Raw genomic sequence first — 21,752 nt, forward strand, 5'->3', positions numbered from 1 at the left:
GGATACTCCCTTGGAGAAAACTAAGTTTTCATTTGCAAGGGGTTTTCAACTGGAGAAAGCTTATGGGTTAGAGTTGGGAGCATGTGTCCACTTCTTTAAGATATAAGGCCCCATTTGGTATAGACATGTACAGTCTCTGTATATGCTAACTCTGTTCATGCTTATGTCAATACTGTTGTGTTTACAAGACCCTGTTTCCTTTATATCCTCCATTACCTCTGGCTCTTATAGTCTTTCTACCTCTTCTTCCACAGGTTTACCTGAACCCTGAGAAGAGAGTTTTGGTGGAGACACCTTGTTTAGGGCTGAGTATTCCAAAGTCTGTCACTGTCTGCATGTTGTCTGGTTGTGGGTCTCTATTTGTTCCAATCTGTGGCAGGAAGAACCTTTTCTGGTGAGAGTCAGCAAGGCATTGATTTATGAGTATAGCAGAATGTTATTGGGAGTCATTTTATTGCTACGGTCTTTTGTATTACAGTAGTATTTGGTCTCTAGGCTATCTGGTCTTAGATTCTTGATTCTTCAAGTAGTGTTAGGTATGGATTCAATCTCATGGAGTTGAACTTAAATCAAATTATATATTGATTAATAATTCTCACAAGTTTTATGCTTCTATTGCACTAGCATAACTTGAAGACAGACCATAGCAGATCTATAATCCTATAGATATGCATTTCTCATTTGGGAGTGTGAAGGGTACTTTCTGCTACCAACAACATTACTACCTCATAGGAATTAAGGCTCTAGATAGGTAGTAGCTTGACTTCTCCATATTCAATTAATTATGAAGCTGTTAGCTTCAACAATAGGGCCTTGCTGCCAGTTTGTAGAGAGCAACATATATAGTCTTGGCAACCAGCTGGGTTGTTTGGGGGTTCCCATGGGACCCTTTATCCCAAAAAAACCTCAATTAGTTGTAACCCATTCCTGGTACTGAAAGTTTCATTTGGTGACAAGAAATGTCCATTTGGGGCTCTGATGCTCCGACTCCCTGTTATATGGCAATTTCATTTAGAATGCCTTTGAATGTATATATTTTATGAACTTGCTGCTGTACTAGCTTTCCATACTTCAGGATGAGACTGAGGGATTGGCTTTGTTGGAAGGAGCAGAGAGCAAAGATCTGAAGCTCATCTACATGTTATACCATCTGGTGAGTTCCCAGATGATGCCTGCTGAATTTGGGGGCTTGGATTAACGATGAGCGAGTAGGAAGGTTGGAGGAGATGATATGGGTGATCTGCTAGAGATAATGGGATAGATGGGGCAGAGAAAGTGGACTTCTTCACCTGAAACATTGGTTTTGAAGGAAAGGAGGAAGAAGTGAAGATCTATAGCTAGTCTACCTGCTTCCCTAGTTAGTGTGCAACTTCCCACTTTGCCATCAAACCTAAGATACAAATACATGAGTTCAAGAATTTTTAGCTCTTCACTTATATATGAAACTTCTTATGTTGCATAAAAGTTATATTAAATTAATAAGTCTGTATGCTTTTATTCCTATGTCTATATATTAAATTTTATTATTTATCTATGTGCATGCTTGCATGCATGTGTGTGTGTGTGTGTGCGTGCGTGCACACACACACACACAATATGTATGTATTTCACTGAGGGAGCATGCACACTGCAGCATGGATCTAGAGGTCAGAGGACAATTTTAGGGAGTTGGGTTTCTCCTTCTCGCATGGGCTCTAGGCTTGAATTCAGGTAGTCAGCATTATGTAGCAAGAACCTTTATCAGTTGAACAAGGGCAGCAGTTAAACCTGCCTATCCATCTTGCCATCTCTAATATGTTTTTTCTTACATGTGCTTCATCTATAAATATATCATGTATAGAGAATAAGATATTTTCCTATCCTACACATATAAAGTACCAAGCATGTCCCACCTTCATTTTCTGTTCTCTGAAATTCTATACTTTAAAATTTCATCTCAAAACAGAATGGTTTCTGTTTATGGACTGGATTTTAAAAGCTAATGGAGAAACAAATATTACTAAGTTCTAAATAATTAGCAAAGAGTATAAGATTAGTCTGTGGGTAGCCTTTTTACCCCAGCTGTGTCTGATAAGTGCTTCTCATCAGAAAACTGTGATACTTTTTATTTCATTAAAAAACATGTCAATAATGTGTAGGCTTTCTTCTAATAATTAAATATAAGGCACCAAGATCTGTGTATAAAGGCAAGCCGCAGCATGGTAAGACACAATTGCAAAAACACAAATAACTAAAGGAGAAACTAAGAGAACCTAATACCAAAATAAAATAAAATAAAACGAGTGTAGATTCAATCTACCACCTGGAAAAAGAGGAAATTCCAGTGACTAACACATAGAAGTATTCACTTCCTTTAATACTTAGGAAAAAATATAAACACAATGAAATACTACTATATTGTAAATTCCACCCACCAAAATTTCTAGAAAGTAAGAAAGGTTGACAATATGACAGGTTAAGTTGAGCACACCACAATGCCTGAAAATTAAAAGAAATGGCTGCCAATATTAAGAATCTGTAAGAACATGGAACAAAGCTCAAGCTTTGTCAGTGGAGGTAAACATCTGGTCAGCATTCAGGAAATACTATTTAGCATTATTTGCTAATGTAGAACACATATATCTAATATACAAACCAACTTCAATGTTGAACACTAAGAAATACAAGAAGCAGAGATGGTAGTGAAGTGACAAAACCAACAATTTAAGATATTGTACTCTCCTCTGTAGTGGAAAATGGCAACATGTCCTGGAGGCCATCCTATTTGATATACTGTGCTTCTAAATAAGAAGCATGGCACACCATTCTCCAGGAGTAAGAACAATGAATTCTGAAGTAGCTAGTAGCTGCTTTGCAGTTAATTTTGCACTCTCCACATCTTCTTTAATGTACTTTTTCTACATAGAGACCCTGGAGGTATGAGTGCTCAATGTTCAATCTGAGTTAATGTGCTAACCAATTACAACTGATAGGCTTCCACTATATAAGTGGTTGCTTATATGCTATAAAGCAGACACTCTTCTCTGAAACCTTCTTAACAGTACTTCATCTCTGTGCCCTTTCTGAACCCATGGGCATTTCCATCTTGTTAAAAGATGCACTGATAATGACAGCACTCCTCTGCTTTGAAAAGCTACTGGCAGAGAGATACCACTGGTATAACTTCTGCCTGTTCCTTTTGCTAAACAGAACTTCATACCCTTAACTTTCTAGATTGCCTCTTGTTAGAACCCGTAAAACCAAAATGATGGCAAAGAAATGAAAGAAAAAAATCCATTGGGGCTAGTAGACATATGGTTTCAAGAGAAGGGTTGATACGTCTGTACCAAACCTATCTTAAAACTTAGCATTAGAGTCTTTTGGTGCAAACCTGCCCATCACCTAGAGTTGTCTACACTGGGATGCTTCAAAGATGTATCTTCCCCATACTCCACTGGATCTTAGGGCCCAAAATAAAACTGATAAATTCAAAAGGCAGGATCATGAATGAGACTTCTTTTTATGTAAATAGACTACTTTCTGTTCTGAGGAAATGGATCAACAAATGGTAGCTGTGATTTTTTTTCCAGTGACCAATGGGTATACTGCTGTGTTATTGATGTGATTTATCTACAACAGTTTCCATGGTGGAAGATTGGCCTCCAAGGTAACAATACCAAATGTGGTGGAATCTTTATGAGGTGGGAACCACATAGAAGGTAACTGACTCACATGTGCATTTGTGAAGATCTCATGTTTTGTGGTTTCCCCTGGAGTTATCTGTATTTTGATGCTAATTCCACTGCCCCAAGGACTGCTGCCTAGTCACATGCTCAGGACTCAGGTGACTTCACCAGAACCTTTTCCCCATTAAATTTGTAAAATTCAGGTGAGGGCAGGAACAGGATAGAAGGATGCCTCATTGGATGAGAAGGAAGGATGGGTGGGAGAAGAGTTGGAAGTAAGAGGAAGAGACTGGAACAGAAAGGAGGAAGAGACAGGGAGGGACAGGGAGAGAAGCCGTGGCAGGAGAATATGGCAGGTGACATTAAGATTCCATGTTGTACCTTTACAGGTTGTTACAAATGTTTTGTTGTTGTTGTTGTTCTTGTTGTTTGTTTGTTTTTCTTTTTCTTTTTTTCTTTATTAACGTGAGTATTTCTTATTTACATTTCGATTGTTATTCCCTTTCCCGGTTTCTGGGCCAACATCCCCCTAGCCCCTCCCCCTCCCCTTCTATATGGGTGTTCCCCTCCCCATCCTCCCCCCATTACCGCCCTTCTCCCAACAATCACGTTCACTGGCGGTTCAGTCTTGGCAAGACCAAGGGCTTGCCCTTCCACTGGTGCTCTTACTAGGCTTTTGATTGCTACCTATGAGGTTGGAGCCCAGGGTCAGTCCATGTATAGTCTTTAGGTAGTGGCTTAGTCCCTGGAAGCTCTGGTTGCTTGGTATTGTTGTACATATGGGGTCTCAAGCCCATTCAAGCTCTTCCAGTTCTTTCTCTGATTCCTTCCTATTCTCAGTTCAGTGGTTTGCTGTTGGCATTCGCCTCTGTGTTTGCTGTATTCTGGCTGTGTCTCTCAGGAGCGATCTACATCCGGCTCCTGTCGGCCTGCACTTCTTTGCTTCATCCATCTTGTCTAATTGGATGGCTGTATATGTATGGGCCACATGTGGGGCAGGCTATGAATGGGTGTTCCTTCTCCCTCTGTTTTAATCTTTGCCTCCCTATTCCCTGCCAAGGGTATTCTTGTTCCCCTTTTAAAGAAGGATTGAAGGCATTCGCATTTTGATCATCTGTCTTGAGTTACATGTGTTCTGTGCATCTAGGGTAATTCAAGCATATTTGCTAATTGCCACTTATCAATGAGTGCATACCATGTGTGTTTTTCAGTGATTGGGTTACCTCACACAGGATGATATTTTCCAGTTCCCTCCATTTGCCTACGAATTTCATAAAGTCATTGTTTTTTATAGCTGAGTAATATTCCATTGTGTAGATGTACCACATTTTCTGTATCCATTTCTCTGTTGATGGGCATCTGGGTTCTTTCCAGCCTCTGGCTATTATAAATAAGGCTGCTATGAACATTGTGGAGCACGTGTCTTTTTTATATGTTGGGGCATCTTTTGGGTATATGCCCAAGAGAGGTATAGCTGGATCCTCAGGTAGTTCAATGTCCACTTTTCTGAGGAACCTCCAGACTGATTTCCAGAATGGTTGTACCAGTCTGCAATCCCACCAACAATGGAAGAGTGTTCCTCTTTCTCCACATCCTTGCCAGCATTTGCTGTCACCTGAGTTTTTGATCTTAGCCATTCTCACTGGTGTGAGGTGAAATCTCAGGGTTGTTTTGATTTGCATTGCTCTTATGACTAAAGATGTTGAACATTTCTTTAGGTGTTTCTCAGCCATTCGGCATTCCTCAGCTGTGAATTCTTTGTTTAGCTCTGAACCCCATTTTTAATAGGGTTATTTGTCTCCCTGCGGTCTAACTTCTTAAGTTCTTTGTATATTTGTTACAAATATTTTTAAGGGATAGATGTATATTGGGCTTTGCATGTTTAGGTGGGCAATTATAACTTATCAATTGGGCTGAAGGTTATTGTGTTGTGTGTTCTTTCATGTAGTGATTTAAGTGTAAGAAAGTGTGCGGTGGCTGGTCTGGCCACCACAGAGTTTGGGATGTGTGATTCTGGCATGGAAACCTGCCTTGGGAACTAGATAAGTAGAGAGATTGCTGCCAGGCTCAGAGAGAGGCCTTTGGCAGTGTGTTATAGGATGGGGCAGAGCAGGTGAGACACTCTGCTGACTGAGAATTAAGATATCCTGCAGATATCTTGGGGCACTGCAGTGCTGGACCTAGCGGGATAAAACACAACCATCTTTTTTTAATTTTTTATATTTTTACAACAACACTCATGAAATGGGTTAGATCATGCCGTAGATTAGTTCTTATGAGCTTGAGATGTTATAAGACTAAGCCCAGCTCTGCCTGATGACTAACTATTTCACTGGATCATCTCTTATACACATGCTGTGATTAACATTCTACTGTGATTCAATAGACTACAGATAAAACCTCCTGAATTCTGGACTTTCACTCTCCTAAATTTTGAGTTAAAATAAACCATTTCTATTTGTAAATAATCCAGGCTCTGATTTTTTATAGCAACACAAATTGGAGATATGAGGGTTCTATAACATACTCTTCCAAAATATAAAATGCTTCTTGCATTTTACAGAAGTCTAGTATACTGTTCAACCAGAGGAATTACTAAAATGAGAAGAATCAGACACCTGGAACAATCTGAAGGATTCATGAAATATTTTGTAGGCTGGTACTAGGAATCCTGAAACCACTGTACTTAATTCTGTCCTCGCACAAACTGACCCCATACTTAGAAGCAGTTGGAGAGTCACATTTTTGGTTTTTTGCTTTTTTACAGAGAATGTAGCTCAATGCTACAGCATTTGCTTAACATGATCAAGTTCTCAATTTCATATATAAATGTGTGTGTGTGTGCATGTGTGTGTGTGTGTGTGTTTGTGTGCGTGTGTGTGGTGTGTGTGTGTAGGTTATTTTATTTATTTACATTTCAATTTTATCTTCATTCCAGGTTTCCCCTCATATCGCTCTTACCCCTGCTTCTTTGAGGGAGCTCCCCGCCAATCCACCACTCCAGCCTCACCACCCTGGCATTCCCCTACACTGGGGCATTGAGCCTCCATAGAACCAAGGGTCTGCCCTCCCATTGGTGCCAGATAAGGCAATCCTCTGCTACATAGGCAGCTGGAAGCTCTCAATTTCTATCCTCAGCAGCATATATGTGAATGTACTACAATGTGCAGAGATCTTTCTTTGAGGATTTGCATCTAACTGACCTTCCTTTTTGCTCTGCTCCTAATCAGTCCGATTGTCAGGGCTTCCATAAGCTGGGAGTCCCCCTCATCTCTTCCCACACTTTTATATCTACCTAGAACTGCCCACCCTTTGCCAAGTATCTAGACCTTACATAACTATCTTCATAAACCAAATGACAGCCCTTCTACTTTATAAAATGTTATAGAATATTAGTTTTATCTCTGGTTTCCCAAGCTTTTATTGTTTGACTAGCTGTGTGTTCATTAACTTGAAAATGTTTTTCTGGAGACTAAGGGAAAAAGAGAAACATATGCCTAAGTGGAAATCATGCATTGTCCAGAAAAGTTTGGTGAGTCCTTTCCCTGTAAAAGGGAAACCATAGATATTTTAGTTTAGAGGGCCATAGTATCTGTTTTGCAATAATTGATTTGGCTGTAGGCATTACTATGCTAATATGGTCAAATACAACTAATGCTAATATGTTCAATTACAATTCTACATACAAAAATAAGCATGGGGGCTCCATTGAACTATCTGTTTCTTTCATCATGGGGTGAATAAAATATTCTCTGTTTTTGTAGTATGTGGGATTCAATCTGAGGCCTTATGAATGCTAGGCAAGTGATCCACTATTGAGCTCCACCCGCAGTCCTGAAATCTCTAATGTATATTTGTTTTTATGTTTGCATTAGAATAACTTTTCTAACTTTTTCAAAATTACCTTCAAGTAACCAGCTCTCTTTCTAGAATGAAAATAGGACAAAAATAAATAAAGGAAGGAAAAGATAACCAGCTTCCTACTGTTCCCTCTCATTGAGCCCTCTGAGCCTGGCAACTTCTCAAGGGTGGTTGTAACACCATGTGCTCCTCTTAATGAATTGCTCATTGGGTTAATTTCTGCCTTTAGAACTTTTTTCTCTTCATGGTCTAAACCTGAGTTGCATTGTGACAAATAAATAAATAAATAAATAAATAAATAAATAAATAAACAAACAAACAAACAAAAAACCTGGCTTCCTCTTAGAATAGAGTTACCAGCTTGTATTTGGGAACTCAGAAAAATACTTCCTCCTATCAAAGCTTTAATATTACTAGAACCATAAACATCTTTTGACCTTGAAGGAAATGAGAATAGCATCCTTACCAGCTTAAATGTACAAAATGAAACCTTGTAAATTTTTTGACTTTTAGGGTCTCACCGACTGAACAAAGAGGCTGACTAAACATTTTACCTTTGTTAACAGAAAATCTTTCTGCATATATAGAGGCTTTCATTTGAGGTGATTTAAATACCTGGAGAATCTTTAACTTCATAACCACCTTTAGATCTGTATGGGCACAGTTTTAAGAGAAACCAAAGAAGATGGCTTTTAACAGTTTCCTAGTGTGGCAGAGGTAGACATAGAAAAGGCAGGCAGAGCTTGAATACCAGTCAACCCTCTAAACTCAGGGAGGCACAGATCCTTCTAACCCTTCATCATGTGCATATCCATTGGAAACAGCTCAGCTCACTGCCTGTGGACAAGGAAAAGATATGACCTAGAATTTCTAATAAAATCCCAATTTAGTGGGTAAGGGACAAGCTTGGTGGTAGGTTGTTTGCCTAGGATAGATGAAGTTTTGAATTCAGTTCTCAGTAATAAAAGAAAGAACCCAAACTTTTCATAAATGCTTTGAGAATTTAGATGAATTTTTATGCTAGTGCTTTAATTATTTATTCTTTTATATTATTGCCATTTGCTTTGAAAAATCCCAGTCCCTCAGCTTCATGAGGAGGGTTTAAGCCGAGTTTAAATATGCTTTTGACATGTTAAATAGAAATAAATGCATCCACATGAAGTCATATATGGGCGTGTTCATTCCAGAATTAATGATAATAACCAAAATGTAGAAATAGTGCTAATGTCTATGAACTGAGAAGTGGTTAAAGAAAATGTGATTCATTTGTACAGTGGTCTACTCTTCAGCCACAGAAAGTAGCAGTGTACTGATGCATGCTACAATGTGAAAGAACCATAGAAACACATAAAAGAGCACATATTGCCTAATCCTTGTTATACAAAATGTTCAGAATGGATAAATCTGTAAAACAAAAACTAGATTATTTGCCTAGTACTTTTGTGGGGATAGGAAGAAATGCCTAAGGACAAATGGTTTCTTATAGGAATGATCGAAATATCTGAAAATTGAATGATGATGGTAGTTGAGCAACTTAGGAAATATACTAACAGCAGTGAAATTGTGCACTTAATGTGGGTGAACTTTATGATATTTTAACTGTACATCGATAGTTTTCAATAAATATGTAAATTGTGTCACACTGTAAATGACCACCCCATGTATACCTCCATCACTAACTGTTCTAAAAGCATAACAAAAAAAGTAGTTGTCATTGCCATGACACAAGGAATCATTTCATAGCACTTGAAATCTGACTTTGTAGACAGTAATATAGATGTGAAGGAATTCAAAGTGTTAACATTGTGATCTGAGGGTAATTTCACCACAGGCGTGCAGCTTAACAAGGTGTTAATTGGTAAGCCTGTGAACACCTCCTCCATGGGCAGTACAGAAAGCTGGGCCAACATTTGCGGGTGAGTAGAATAATTCAAGAGCCAAACATGTTATCAAAAATAAAGCGAAATTTAACTTGTTTTTATACTGTAGCCATTACCATGCAAAATGACATATAACCCATTTTAATTGGAGCCAAAGGATTCTTTGATTTCACCTCTAATCAGAACCACTTCATGTTCTGGAAATATTTCTATACTGTGGAGTGAAAACAAAAGAGGCAAATTAAAGGTTGAGAGTTTTCAAATAGAGGTAATGTCTCCACATTGCACAGGCTGGTTCATTTAGTGTGAGGAAGGAAAGGTCTTGCTGACTCACTGGGGGAGCAGACACTTATGGTATTTAAAGAAACAGAAGACAATCGGCTGATAATGTATTTTCCTTCTCTAATAATGTCCACTGTTTTCTCAAGCTCCTGGTTCCCAGATAGGGTAGGAGATAGTAACCTACTCTTTGGGAAAATAGAGAACTCTCTGCTATGACAGAGAACTCTTGAAAGAAATTAAGATTCTAACTGAGTTCAACAGGTTCTAAATCTGCACCTTTAACTTAAGCTGGATGTCTATTCCCTCTGGTAGAAGGACTGAAAGCAACAAGCAATGCATTACTCTTTAGGCATAAAAACTACTGTCTGAACAATAAGATGAGGAAACATTTCAGTGACTTCCCCCATGTAGAAGAGCCTTTTAATTTTATAGAAATTGGTTTGAAATACAAGGCTATGGAATGATTTTACTAAGTAAGGATAACTTTCTGAGAGCTCTGGTGTCATCCACAAAATAACAAATAGTAATTGTGTTCTTTTAAAGTCCTCTTGATGTGTATCTTATACGTAAGTAAACATAGCAATTTTATTTTTTATATTCAACAATATATTTATGGAAAATAAAATATGAAACAAAACACAAGACTAAGAAGACATGGTTAGATTTCAAAAGTACCAAACTTGCCCTATGGAGAAGGCATTGCTTTTCCATAAACATTTCCAATTATTTCATTTCAACATTATGCATGGAAATATCAACTCATCAACTCTCATGCCTCTACAACTACCTAACCAAGCCATTTAAAGACAAAAAAATACTATTTTGTTGTGAACCTAATGCCAATCTGACATATTACATGTGCTAAAAATAGTTTCAACATTTGACATTAATGCTTTGAACCAACATATTTTAGATACACACACACACACACACACACACACACACACACACACACAGAGAGAGAGAGAGAGAGAGGGAGAGAGAGAGAGAGAGAGAGAGAGAGAGAGAGAGAGAGAGAGAATATTTCATTAGACATAAATTTTCAATGCCCCTATTAGGGTAAATTCTTTGTTATTCAACCTGTTTGACCTGATCTTGAAACTACTTTGGAAAGAAGATATAAAATTCAGATCCAGATCACTGTACAAAGCAGTATAAATCTAGTAGTTTGCCAAGTGTGTTTCAAGGGAAAATTAAAAAAATTAAAGGTAGAACATCTGAGAATCTATAACAAAATTATGTTTGTTGGAAAATTCTAGTGGTGGCTGTCTTAAACCACTGACTCCTTTCATATACAATATCATACATGATGACACTCTGATCACCATACCCTGTAGGATCTTGTAAGATGGTTCCTTGAATGAAGTGCTTGCTGTGAAATTGTGAAGAATAGCGTTCAGATGCCTAGCACAAATACATAGGTAGACATAGAAGCCTACCTATAATCTCAGCATTATAGGTAGAGCCATGGTGTTCCTGCTAGTAATCTGGCTAGATTAGACTGAATCAACCAGATCAATATTCATGTGCACTGGTACCATATACAAATGCATGCACACATATCCAAACTTACATACATACACGCACTACAAACACAAGAATTTTTTTTTAATTTTTACAAATTGAAAAAGAAATACAGTGTGATAATCATTATAATTTGAGCTCTATGTTGGCCAACAGCCAAGCAGAAAGATATAAAGTACTTGCATTATTAGTAGCTCTGTTCTATCATTGTCAAAGTCTGATTTTTCTCTGAACTTGCTAAATCTTTGCTTTTTCTTTTTCTCTTTTGTTTCTCTTATTTCTTCTTTATTTTATTTTATTTTTTTGCAATAGTGTATCATTATATAACGTATGCTGAACTCCAATTTGTGATTCTTCTACCTTAGTGTCCTGAATTCTGGTATTGCAGATATGCACTACCACATCTGGCCATCTTGAATTTTTAAAGGATCAATTAGCAGAGAGATTTAAGCATTTCTAAACATTAGCAATAGAAGCTAAATGTGAGACCTCTCCAAAGATTTATTGTTAGTATTCAACCTTAGTCTTCCTTTGTAAAGGTATAAGATTCAAAATAGAACAAGAGTATTGAAATGTAAATTTAATCCCAATGTGATTTCAGAAAAATATGTTAGTGACAATTGAAAACTTGCAATTTAAGAAGAAGAGGGTAGAGTTCAGTATGTAAACACATATTTTGACATGGTTATTATTGACACATAAGGTTAACACGCAGTTCAATGCGGGTTGCTGGCCTAGACTAAGGTTTATTTGCCTACTGTCAGTGTTTTTGATTGAAGGCATGTGAAAGAAAGGCAAATTATTGAGGCTTTGAATTTGACCACTCTGGGAGAAACAGAAACTTTGTCTGCTTTTTTTTTTTGTTTTCTGTTTTGTTTTTAAGAAAAAAATGTTACAAGATAAACTACAAGTGTTACTAAAGATTGCCTTCTTTCAACAAAAGGTATTTATCTATTTTTTATTTTTGAAAAAGGTTCTGTGTAGCCCTGACTAGCCATAAACTATGTAGCTGAGGATGATCCAGAACTTTGGATCCTCTTGCCTCTCTCTTCTTAGTGCTGGGCTTTCTGCTTTTACCACCACACCTGTTTTATATAGTGCAATGTATCAAATCCAGGTTTTGTGCATGCTTTGCAAATGCTATACCAACTAAACCACAAAAATATTAGTTCTTTATTTGCCTTTCTCCTCTACTGGCTTTTAATTTAGGATATCTAAATAGAACTTGGAAGTTTTCAATTAGGTGACTGTTATTCTGAGCTTCCCTTTGAAATCTCCTACTATGCTTCCCCTCCTTCACCCAATCCTTCCCTTGCACATTTCAGTGTTTAATTTCTCCTTACTTTCTCTGCTTTCTCTTTGCTTCTATGATCGAACTCACTTCTAGTTTGTTTTCTTCTATTTTTTGATCAAAATTCCTTGCAGAGGAAGAAAAGATGGATGGAAGGAAGGAAGGAAGTAAAAAAGGAAGGAAGGAAAGACACCAAAGCCTTCTGTGCATATTAACTCCAGTAACTAGACATTCCTGCACAGCCAGGAGTCATCCACCACTGAGCCATGTAACCAGGCACCAAGAAACTTACATTTATTTTTACTGCATTTTATTTCCTCTGACCCAGCCTTAATACCCTCAACCATTTAACGTCTTTTGTCACTCTTTTTCTGTTACATAGGATCATTTACCTAACTAATACAGAAAATGGATAGATGTGGATAAAAAATGTTATACAATTCAGGAAATAAGAAGAGTTTGGGTGGCCAAGATGGTCTGTGATCTGTAAGTTACTAGACTCCATTAGATACTACTTTGAAGACAAAGAAGCTTATGACCATGAGTCTTTATCTAATCATGTTTTTAAGTCCTCGTTAACTAGTAAAGGTAGTTTATTTTCTGTTGATTAATATTTTGAGACGGATTTTATTCACAACCTATACTTTTAGTCATCCAAACTGGTCTCACAATTTAGTGCTCTTCTGTTAAGTAGAATGACCTGCTCAAAATAGCATAAGCAAGAGGTAAGTATCTATTGCCTGGTAGAGGGAGGGATGATTAGTGATGACGGAGAATAGAGAGCAGATGCTCTGGCATTCCTATACAGACCTGCTTTCTGAATGACTCTGAATTGGAAAGACATTTTATTTTATTTTTCTTAACAAGATTCTTCCCTAACATAAAATAGAAAATTTGTGACTGCTCTGGGTACAGAATGAGAAAGGTTCAATTTCTACATAAAAATCTATTGGGTATATGTCCTCCTTTTCTGATCAATAAAAATTGATATGACTAAATCCTTTTTTTCTGATGCCTACAACCACAAGAACCAGGAATATAAAAAATGAAATTTAGTAAAAATTGCTCCCTCTTCATTTAGCTGTTATGAGGAAAGCACTGTTATACATCTATAGCAGCATCAAAGCTACATTTGTGATTTTTTTTGTTTCACTGAAACAGCACTGAATTTATTAGCTTAGTTTCTCAGATTGTTTTCTTCTAAACCATAAACCACTGAATGCTATGTCTGAGATCCCAATTGATTTAGAATGAAACAAAATGAGCTTACAGTTTGTGGTAGCTGATATATCAAGCACCATGCTTCACAGCAGGCATTCCACAAAACAGACATTTCTTCCATCTGCACAGAGATCCTTGCAAGATCTTTCCTTTAAGAAAATATTAAAGAAAAAACTTTTAGGGTTATTTTGTAAGTTGGCTTTTTCATCTATTTATTTATTTTGTACTAAATGTTTTTTAATTGCTGCTATTGTATAACATAAAATGTCACTTACAGATATAATTTTGAATGAATTAGAAAGCCTAATCTTAGATGTCGTCAATATACTATGATCAAATAATCAGCATTTGTTAGTGTCATTAAACTTGAAAATACAGTTCTATTGAAATTTCTAAACTAACAAGCAGATTATAAAGACGAGAGAATCAGAAAAAAAATGACTGTTCAGTTCTAGGATCAGATTAGAAAAAAAGCAAAGAAAAACTGGTCCAAATAAAATGATCATTTCTTGTTGTCAGTATATAGGAAGTTAAGGACCATGTTTTTACCGAAACTGTACCTTTCATAACACTCTTTGCAAAGACATGGCCAGATAGGTTTTGATAGTTTTCTGGAATTATTTATTTATATTTATTATTAATCTTGGTCTTTGTTTTGTTTGTTGAGATAAGGTCTCACTGTGTAACTCCAACTTGCCTGTAACTCATTATGTAGATTAGGCTGGCTTGTAACTCATATAGAGCCACTGGAATCAGCCTCACCAATTCTATGATTGAAAGCATGCTTCATCAGATCCTGCTATATTAGTTCTTTGGACAACCACATAAATGTATACAATGCATTCTAGTTATTTGCTCCCTACTACCCACTGGATCAAGACTACCCATTGAAGACTGGTAGAATCATTAGTAGATATATAATTGAAGGCAATGACTCCCTCTTTCCTAAATCTGTTTATGAGAATCATCTAGAAGTGAAGACAAGGTCCCCTTGAGTCTCTCCTCCATCCTTATCTTGTTGTAATTGAGTCTGTTCTTGGTTAGACACAGTGCAATCATTCAAAGTTCATGATTACAATTTACAATGACTGTGTATTGCTGATGTTTTGTTGCAATTACCACTTTAAAAAATATCAGACAGGTCCCACAGCTCTCTGCACCCAAGCACTGTGTGGGAAAGAGCTAGACTCTCAGAAGTACAAACAATCCTGAGAGCTCAGAGGTGACAAATACTTCTGCCCACAGTCCTGACCCAAGAGGAACCAGCTTAGTACCCTCTGTGCCCTCTAGGCACAGGGACCTAGGAGCAATCAGGAGAAGGACCCTTTGGGTTTCTGCCTGTGCTGAGTGAAAGCCAGTCACCAGGAGCACCTACACACCTGAGAGAAGAGGTAAAACCATCTCTTCTACTCCAAGTGACCTATTTGTTAGCCTCAGGACACACAAAGATAGAAGTTATCTGGGACAGGACACTTCCGGTTTCTGGATGTGCCCGGAGTTGAACTGCTCCTACAGCTCTCTCTGTTCCCAAATCCTCTAGGGAAGAGAGCTGGACTCTCGGAAGTGTGGACAGTCCTGAGAGTTCAAGGGGAGACTGACACTCCTGCTCACATTCCTGGCCCAAGAGGAACCTGCCTTGTGCCCTCTGGATATAGGAATATAGGAGCAGTCAGCTGCAAGAAACTTCTGGTTTCTGCCTGTGCCCTGAACAGGTCCCACAGCTCCCTATACTCAAATCCCATGGGGAGAGAGCTAGAGTCTCAGAAGTATGGACATTCCTGAGAGCTCAGAGGAAACAACAATTTCTGGCCACATTTCTGACCCAAGAGGAAACCACCTATTGCCATCTGTGCCCCCTGATCAGTCAGGGGCAGGACCCTTCCAGGCAATGGGCAATGAAAGCCAGTCACCAGGAGCACCTACATCTGAGAGCAGAGATAATACCAACTCTTCTGCTGCAAGCAACCCACCTGGAAGCTTCAGGTTGTTGTAAAAATATAAAAATTAAAAATGCTGTCTTTCTCTCTGCACCCAAATCCTGTGGGAGGGAGAGATAAACCTTCAGAGAGGCAGACACGCCTGGGAAACCAGAAGAGACTGCACTCTGCACACACATCTCGGACGCCAGAGGAAAACACCAAACGCCATCTGGAACACTGGTGCCCTGAAGCTCCCAGAAACGGCAGCGCAGATCTTCCTGGTTGCTGCCACTGCAGATAGCTCATGGGCAGCACCCTGCAAGCAAACTTGAGCCTCGGGACCACAGGTAAGACCAACTTTTCTGCTGCAAAAAACCTGCCCGGTGAACTCAAGACACAGGCCCACAGGAACAGCTGAAGAACTGTAGGGAGGAAAAACTACACGCCCGAAAGCAGAACACTCTGTCCCCATAACAGGCTGAAAGAAAACAGGAAAACAGGTCTACAGCACTCCTGACACACAGCATTATAGGGCAGTCTAGCCACTGTCAGAAATAGGAGAACAATGTAACACTAGACATAATCTGATGGCGAGAGGCAAGCACAGGTACCCAAGCAACAGAAACCAAGACTACATGGCACCATCGGAGCCCAATTCTCCCATCAAAACAAACATAGAATATCCAAACACACCAGAAAAGCAAGATCTAGTTTCAAAATCATATTTGATAATGATGCTGGAGGACTTCAAGAAAGACATGAAGAACTCCCTTAGAGAACAAGTAGAAGCCTACAGAGAGGAATTGCAAAAATGTCTGAAAGAATTCCAGGAAAACATAAAAAAACAAGTAGAAGCCCATAGAGAGGAGACACAAAAATCCCTGAAAGAATTCCAGGAAAACATAAATAAACAAGTAGAAGCCCATAGAGAGGACACACAAAAATCCCTGAAAGAATTCCAGGAAAACACAATCAAACAGTTGAAGGAATTAAAAATGGAAATAGAAACAATCAAGAAAGAACACATGGAAACAACCCTGGATATAGAAAACCAAAAGAAGAGACAAGGAGCTGTAGATACAAGCTTCACCAAACAGAATACAAGAGATGGAAGAGAGAATCTCAGGAGCAGAAGATTCCATAGAAATCATTGACTCAACTGTCAAAGATAATGTAAAGCAGAAAAAGCTACTGGTCCAAAACATACAGGAAATCCAGGACTCAATGAGAAGATCAAACCGAAGGATAATAGGTAGAGAAGAGAGTGAACTCCCAGCTCAAAGGACCAGAAATTATCTTCAACAAAATCATAGAAGAAAACTTCCCTAACCTAAAAAAAAAGATACCCACAGGCATACAAGAAGCCTACAGAACTCCAAATAGATTGGAACAGAAAAGAAACACCTCCCATCAAATAATAGTCAAAACACCAAATGCACAAAATAAAGAAAGAATATTAAAAGCAGTAAGGGAAAAAGGTCAAGTAACATATAAAGGCACACCTATCAGAATCACACCAGACTTTTCGCCAGAAACTATGAAGGCCAGAAGATCCTGGACTGATGTCATACAGACCCTAAGAGAACAGAAATGCCAGCCCAGGTTACTGTATCCTGCAAAACTCTCAATTAACATAGATGGAGAAACCAAGATATTCCATGACAAAACCAAATTTACACAATATCTTTCTACAAATCCAGCACTACAAAGGATAATAAATGGTAAAGCCCAACATAACGAGGCAAGCTATACCCTAGAAGAAGCAAGAACTAATCGTCTTGGCAAGAAAACAAAGAGAAGAAAAGCACACAAACATAATCTCACATCCAAATATGAATATGTGAGGAAGCAATAATCACTATTCCTTAATATCTCTCAACACCAATGGACTCAACTCCCCAATAAAAAGACATAGATTAACAAACTGGATACGCAACGAGGACCCTGCATTCTGCTGCCTACAGGAAACACACCTCAGAGAAAAAGACAGACACTACCTCAGAGTGAAAGGCTGGAAAACAACTTTCCAAGCAAATGGTCGGAAGAAGCAAGCTGGAGTAGCCATTCTAATATCAGATAAAATCAATATTCAACTAAAAGTCATGAAAAAACATAAGGAAGCACACTTCATATTCATCAAAGGAAAAATCCACCAAGATGAACTCTCAATCCTAAATATCTATGCCCCAAATACAAGGGCACCTACATATGTAAAAGAAACCTTACTAAAGCTCAAAACACACATTGCACCTCACACAATAATAGTAGGAGATTTCAACACCCCACTCTCATCAATGGACAGATCATGGAAACAGAAATTAAACAGAGATGCAGACAGACTAAGAGAAGTCATGAGCCAAATGGACTTAACAGATATTTATAGAACATTCTATCCTAAAGCAAAAGGATATACCTTCTTCTCAGCTCCTCGTGGTACTTTCTCCAAATTTGACCATATATTTGGTCAAAAAACGGGCCTCAACAGGTACAAAAAGATAGAAATAATCCCATGCGTGCTATCAGACCACCACGGCCTAAAACTGGTCTTCAATAACAATAAGGGAAGAATGCCCACATATACGTGGAAATGGAACAATGCTCTACTCAATGATAACCTGGTCAAGGAAGAAATAATGAAAGAAATTAAAGACTTTTTAGAATTTAATGAAAATGAAGGTACAACATACCCAAACTTATGGGACACAATGAAAGCTGTGCTAAGAGGAAAACTCATAGCACTGAGTGCCTGCAGAAAGAAACAGGAAAGAGCATATGTCAGCAGCTTGACAGCACACCTAAAAGCCCTAGAACAAAAAGAAGCAAATACACCCATGAGGAGTAGAAGGCAGGAAATAATCAAACTCAGAGCTGAAATCAACCAAGTAGAAAAAAAAAAAAAAAACGGACCATAGAAAGAATCAACAGAACCAAAAGTTGGTTCTTTGAGAAAATCAACAAGATAGATAAACCCTTAGCCAGACTAACGGTAGGACACAGAGAGTGTGTCCAAATTAACAAAATCAGAAATGAAAAGGGAGACATAAATACAGATTCAGAGTAAATTCAAAAAATCATCAGATCTTACTATAAAAGCCTATATTCAACAAAACTTGAAAATCTACAGGAAATGGACAGTTTCCTAGACACATACCAGGTACCGAAGTTAAATCAGGAACAGATAAACCACTTAAACAACCCCATAACTCCTAAGGAAATAGAAGCAGTCATTAAAGATCTCCCAACTAAAAAGAGCCCAGGTCCAGATGGGTTTAGTGCAGAATTCTATCAAACCTTCATAGAAGACCTCATACCAATATTATCCAAACTATTCCACAAAATTGAAACAGATGGATCACTACCGAATTCCTTTTATGAAGCCACAATTACTCTTATACCTAAACCACACAGAGACCCAACAAAGAAAGAGAACTTCAGACCAATTTACCTTATGAATATCGACGCAAAAATACTCAATAAAATTCTGGGAAATCGAATCCAAGATCACATCAAAACAATCATCCACCATGATCAAGTAGGCTTCATCCCAGGAATGCAGGGATGGTTTAATATATGGAAAAACATCAACGTGATCTATTATATAAACAAACTGAAAGAACAAAACGACATCATCATTTCATTAGATGCTGAGAAAGCATTTGACAAAATTCAACACCCCTTCATGATAAAAGTCCTGGAAAGAATTGGAATTCAAGGCCCTTACCTAAACATAGTAAAATCCATATACAGCAAAACAGTCGCTTACATTAAACTAAATGGAGAGAAACTTGAAGCAATCCCACTAAAATCAGGGACTAGACAAGGCTGCCCACTCTCTCCCTACTTATTCAATATAGTTCTTGAAGTTCTAGCCAGAGCAATCAGACAACAAAAGGAGGTCAAGGGGATACAGATCGGAAAAGAAGAAGTCAAAATATCACTATTTGCAGATGATATGATAGTATATTTAAGTGATCCAAAAGTTCCACCAGAGAACTACTACAGCTGATAAACAACTTCAGCAAAGTGGCTGGGTATAAAATTAATTCAAATAAATCAGTAGCCTTCCTCTCCACAAAGGAGAAACAAGCCGAGAAAGAAATTAGTGAAACGACACCCTTCATAATAGAACCAAATAATATAAAGTACCTCGGTGTGACTTTAACCAAGCAAGTAAAAGATTTGTACAATAAGAACTTCAAGACACTGAAGAAAGAAATTGAAGAAGACCTCAGAATACGGAAAGATCTCCCATGCTCATGGATTGGCAGGATTAATATAGTAAAAATGGCCATTTTACCAAAAGCGATCTAGAGATTCAATGCAATCCCCATCAAAATACCAATCCACTTCTTCAAAGTGTTAGACAGAACATTTTGCAAATTCATCTGGAATAACAAAAAACCCAGGATAGCTAAAACTATCCTCAACAATAAAAGGACTTCAGGGAGAATCACTATCCCTGAACTCAAGCAGTATTACAGAGCAATAGTGATAAAAACTGTATGGTGTTGGTACAGAGACAGACAGATAGACCAATGGAAAAGAATTGAAGACCCAGAAACGAACCCACACACCTATGTTCACTTGATTTTTGACAAAGGAGCCAAAACCATCCAATGGAAAAAAAGATAGCATTTTCAGCAAATGGTGCTGGTTCAACTGGAGGTCAACATGTAGAAGAATGCAGATCGATCCATGCTTATCACCCTGTACAAAGCTTAAGTCCAAGTGGATCAAGGACCTCCACATCAAACCAGACACACTCAAACTAATAGAAGAAAATCTAGGGAAGCATCTGGAACACATGGGCACTGGAAAAAATTTCCTGAACAAAACACCAATGGCTTATGCTCTAAGATCAAGAATCGACAAATGGGATCTCATAAAACTGCAAAGCTTCTGTAAGGCAAAGGACACTGTTAGGACAAAACGGCAATCAACAGACTGGGAAAAGAACTTTACCAATCCTACAACAGATAGAGGCCTTATATCCAAAATATACAAAGAACTCAAGAAGTTAGACCACAGGGAGACAAATAACCCTATTAAATAATTGGGTTCAGAGCTAAACAAAGAATTCACAGCTGAGGAATGCCGAATGGCTGAGAAACACCTAAAGAAATGTTCAACATCTTTAGTCATAAGGGAAATGCAAATCAAAACAACCTTGAGATTTCACCTCACACCAGTGAGAATGGCTAAGATCAAAACTCAGGTGACAGCAGATGGTGACGAGGATGTGGCGAAAGAGGAACACTCCTCCATTGTTGGTGGGATTGCAGACTGGTACAACCATTCTGGAAATCAGTCTGGAGTTTCCTCAGAAAATTGGACATTGAACTGCCTGAGGATCCAGCTATACCTCTCTTGGGCATATACCCAAAAGATGCCCCAACATATAAAAAAGACACGTGCTCCACTATGTTTATAGCAGCCTTATTTATAATAGCCAGAAGCTGGAAAGAACCCAGATGCCCTTCAACAGAGGAATGGATACAGAAAATGTGGTACATCTACACAATGGAATATTGCTCAGTTATCAAAAACAATGACTTTATGAAATTCGTAGGCAAATGGTTGGAACTGGAAAATATCATCCTGAGTGAGGTAACCCAATCACAGAAAAACACACATGTATGCACTCATTTATAAGTGGCTATTAGCTCAAATGCTTGAATTACCCTAGATGCCTAGAACAAATGAAACTCAAGATGGATGATCAAAATGTGAATGCTTCACTCCTTCTTTAAAAGGGGAACAAGAATACACTTGGCAGAGAATAGAGAGGCAAAGATTAAAACAGACACAGAAGGAACACCAATCCAGAGCCGGCCCCACTTGTGGCCCATACATATATAGCCATCCAATTAGACAAGATGGATGAAGCAAAGAAGTGCAGGCCGACAGGAGCCGGATGTAGATCGCTCCTGAGACACACAGCCAGAATACAACAAACACAGGGGCAAATGCCAGCAGCTAACCAATGAACTGAGAATAGGACCCCTGTTGAAGGAATCAGAGAAAGAACTGGAAGAGCTTGAAGGGGCTCGAGACCCCATATGTACAACAATGCCAAGCAACCAGAGATTCCAGGGACTAAGCCACTAGA

At 38.3% G+C, this 21,752-nt stretch overlaps 1 protein-coding gene across 2 annotated transcripts in view; it reads right to left on the reverse strand.

The window, feature by feature from the left end:
• LOC147998132 (uncharacterized) overlaps nucleotides 1-21,752 on the reverse strand; it is a 122,014-nt gene that overhangs the window by 43,705 nt on the left and 56,557 nt on the right. For both annotated transcript variants that reach the window (XM_087601151.1, XM_087601146.1), the window contains exon 3: nucleotides 13,774-13,873. In XM_087601151.1, coding sequence (XP_087457277.1) covers nucleotides 13,794-13,873 — 80 coding nt within the window. In that variant the 3' untranslated portion in view covers nucleotides 13,774-13,793. The remainder of the gene's footprint in view (nucleotides 1-13,773; nucleotides 13,874-21,752) is intronic.

This window comes from Rattus norvegicus, chromosome X (genome assembly GCF_021556685.1).
Source record: "Rattus norvegicus strain SHRSP/BbbUtx chromosome X, alternate assembly SHRSP_T2T, whole genome shotgun sequence".
In the NCBI taxonomy this organism is placed as follows: Eukaryota; Metazoa; Chordata; class Mammalia; order Rodentia; family Muridae; genus Rattus; species Rattus norvegicus.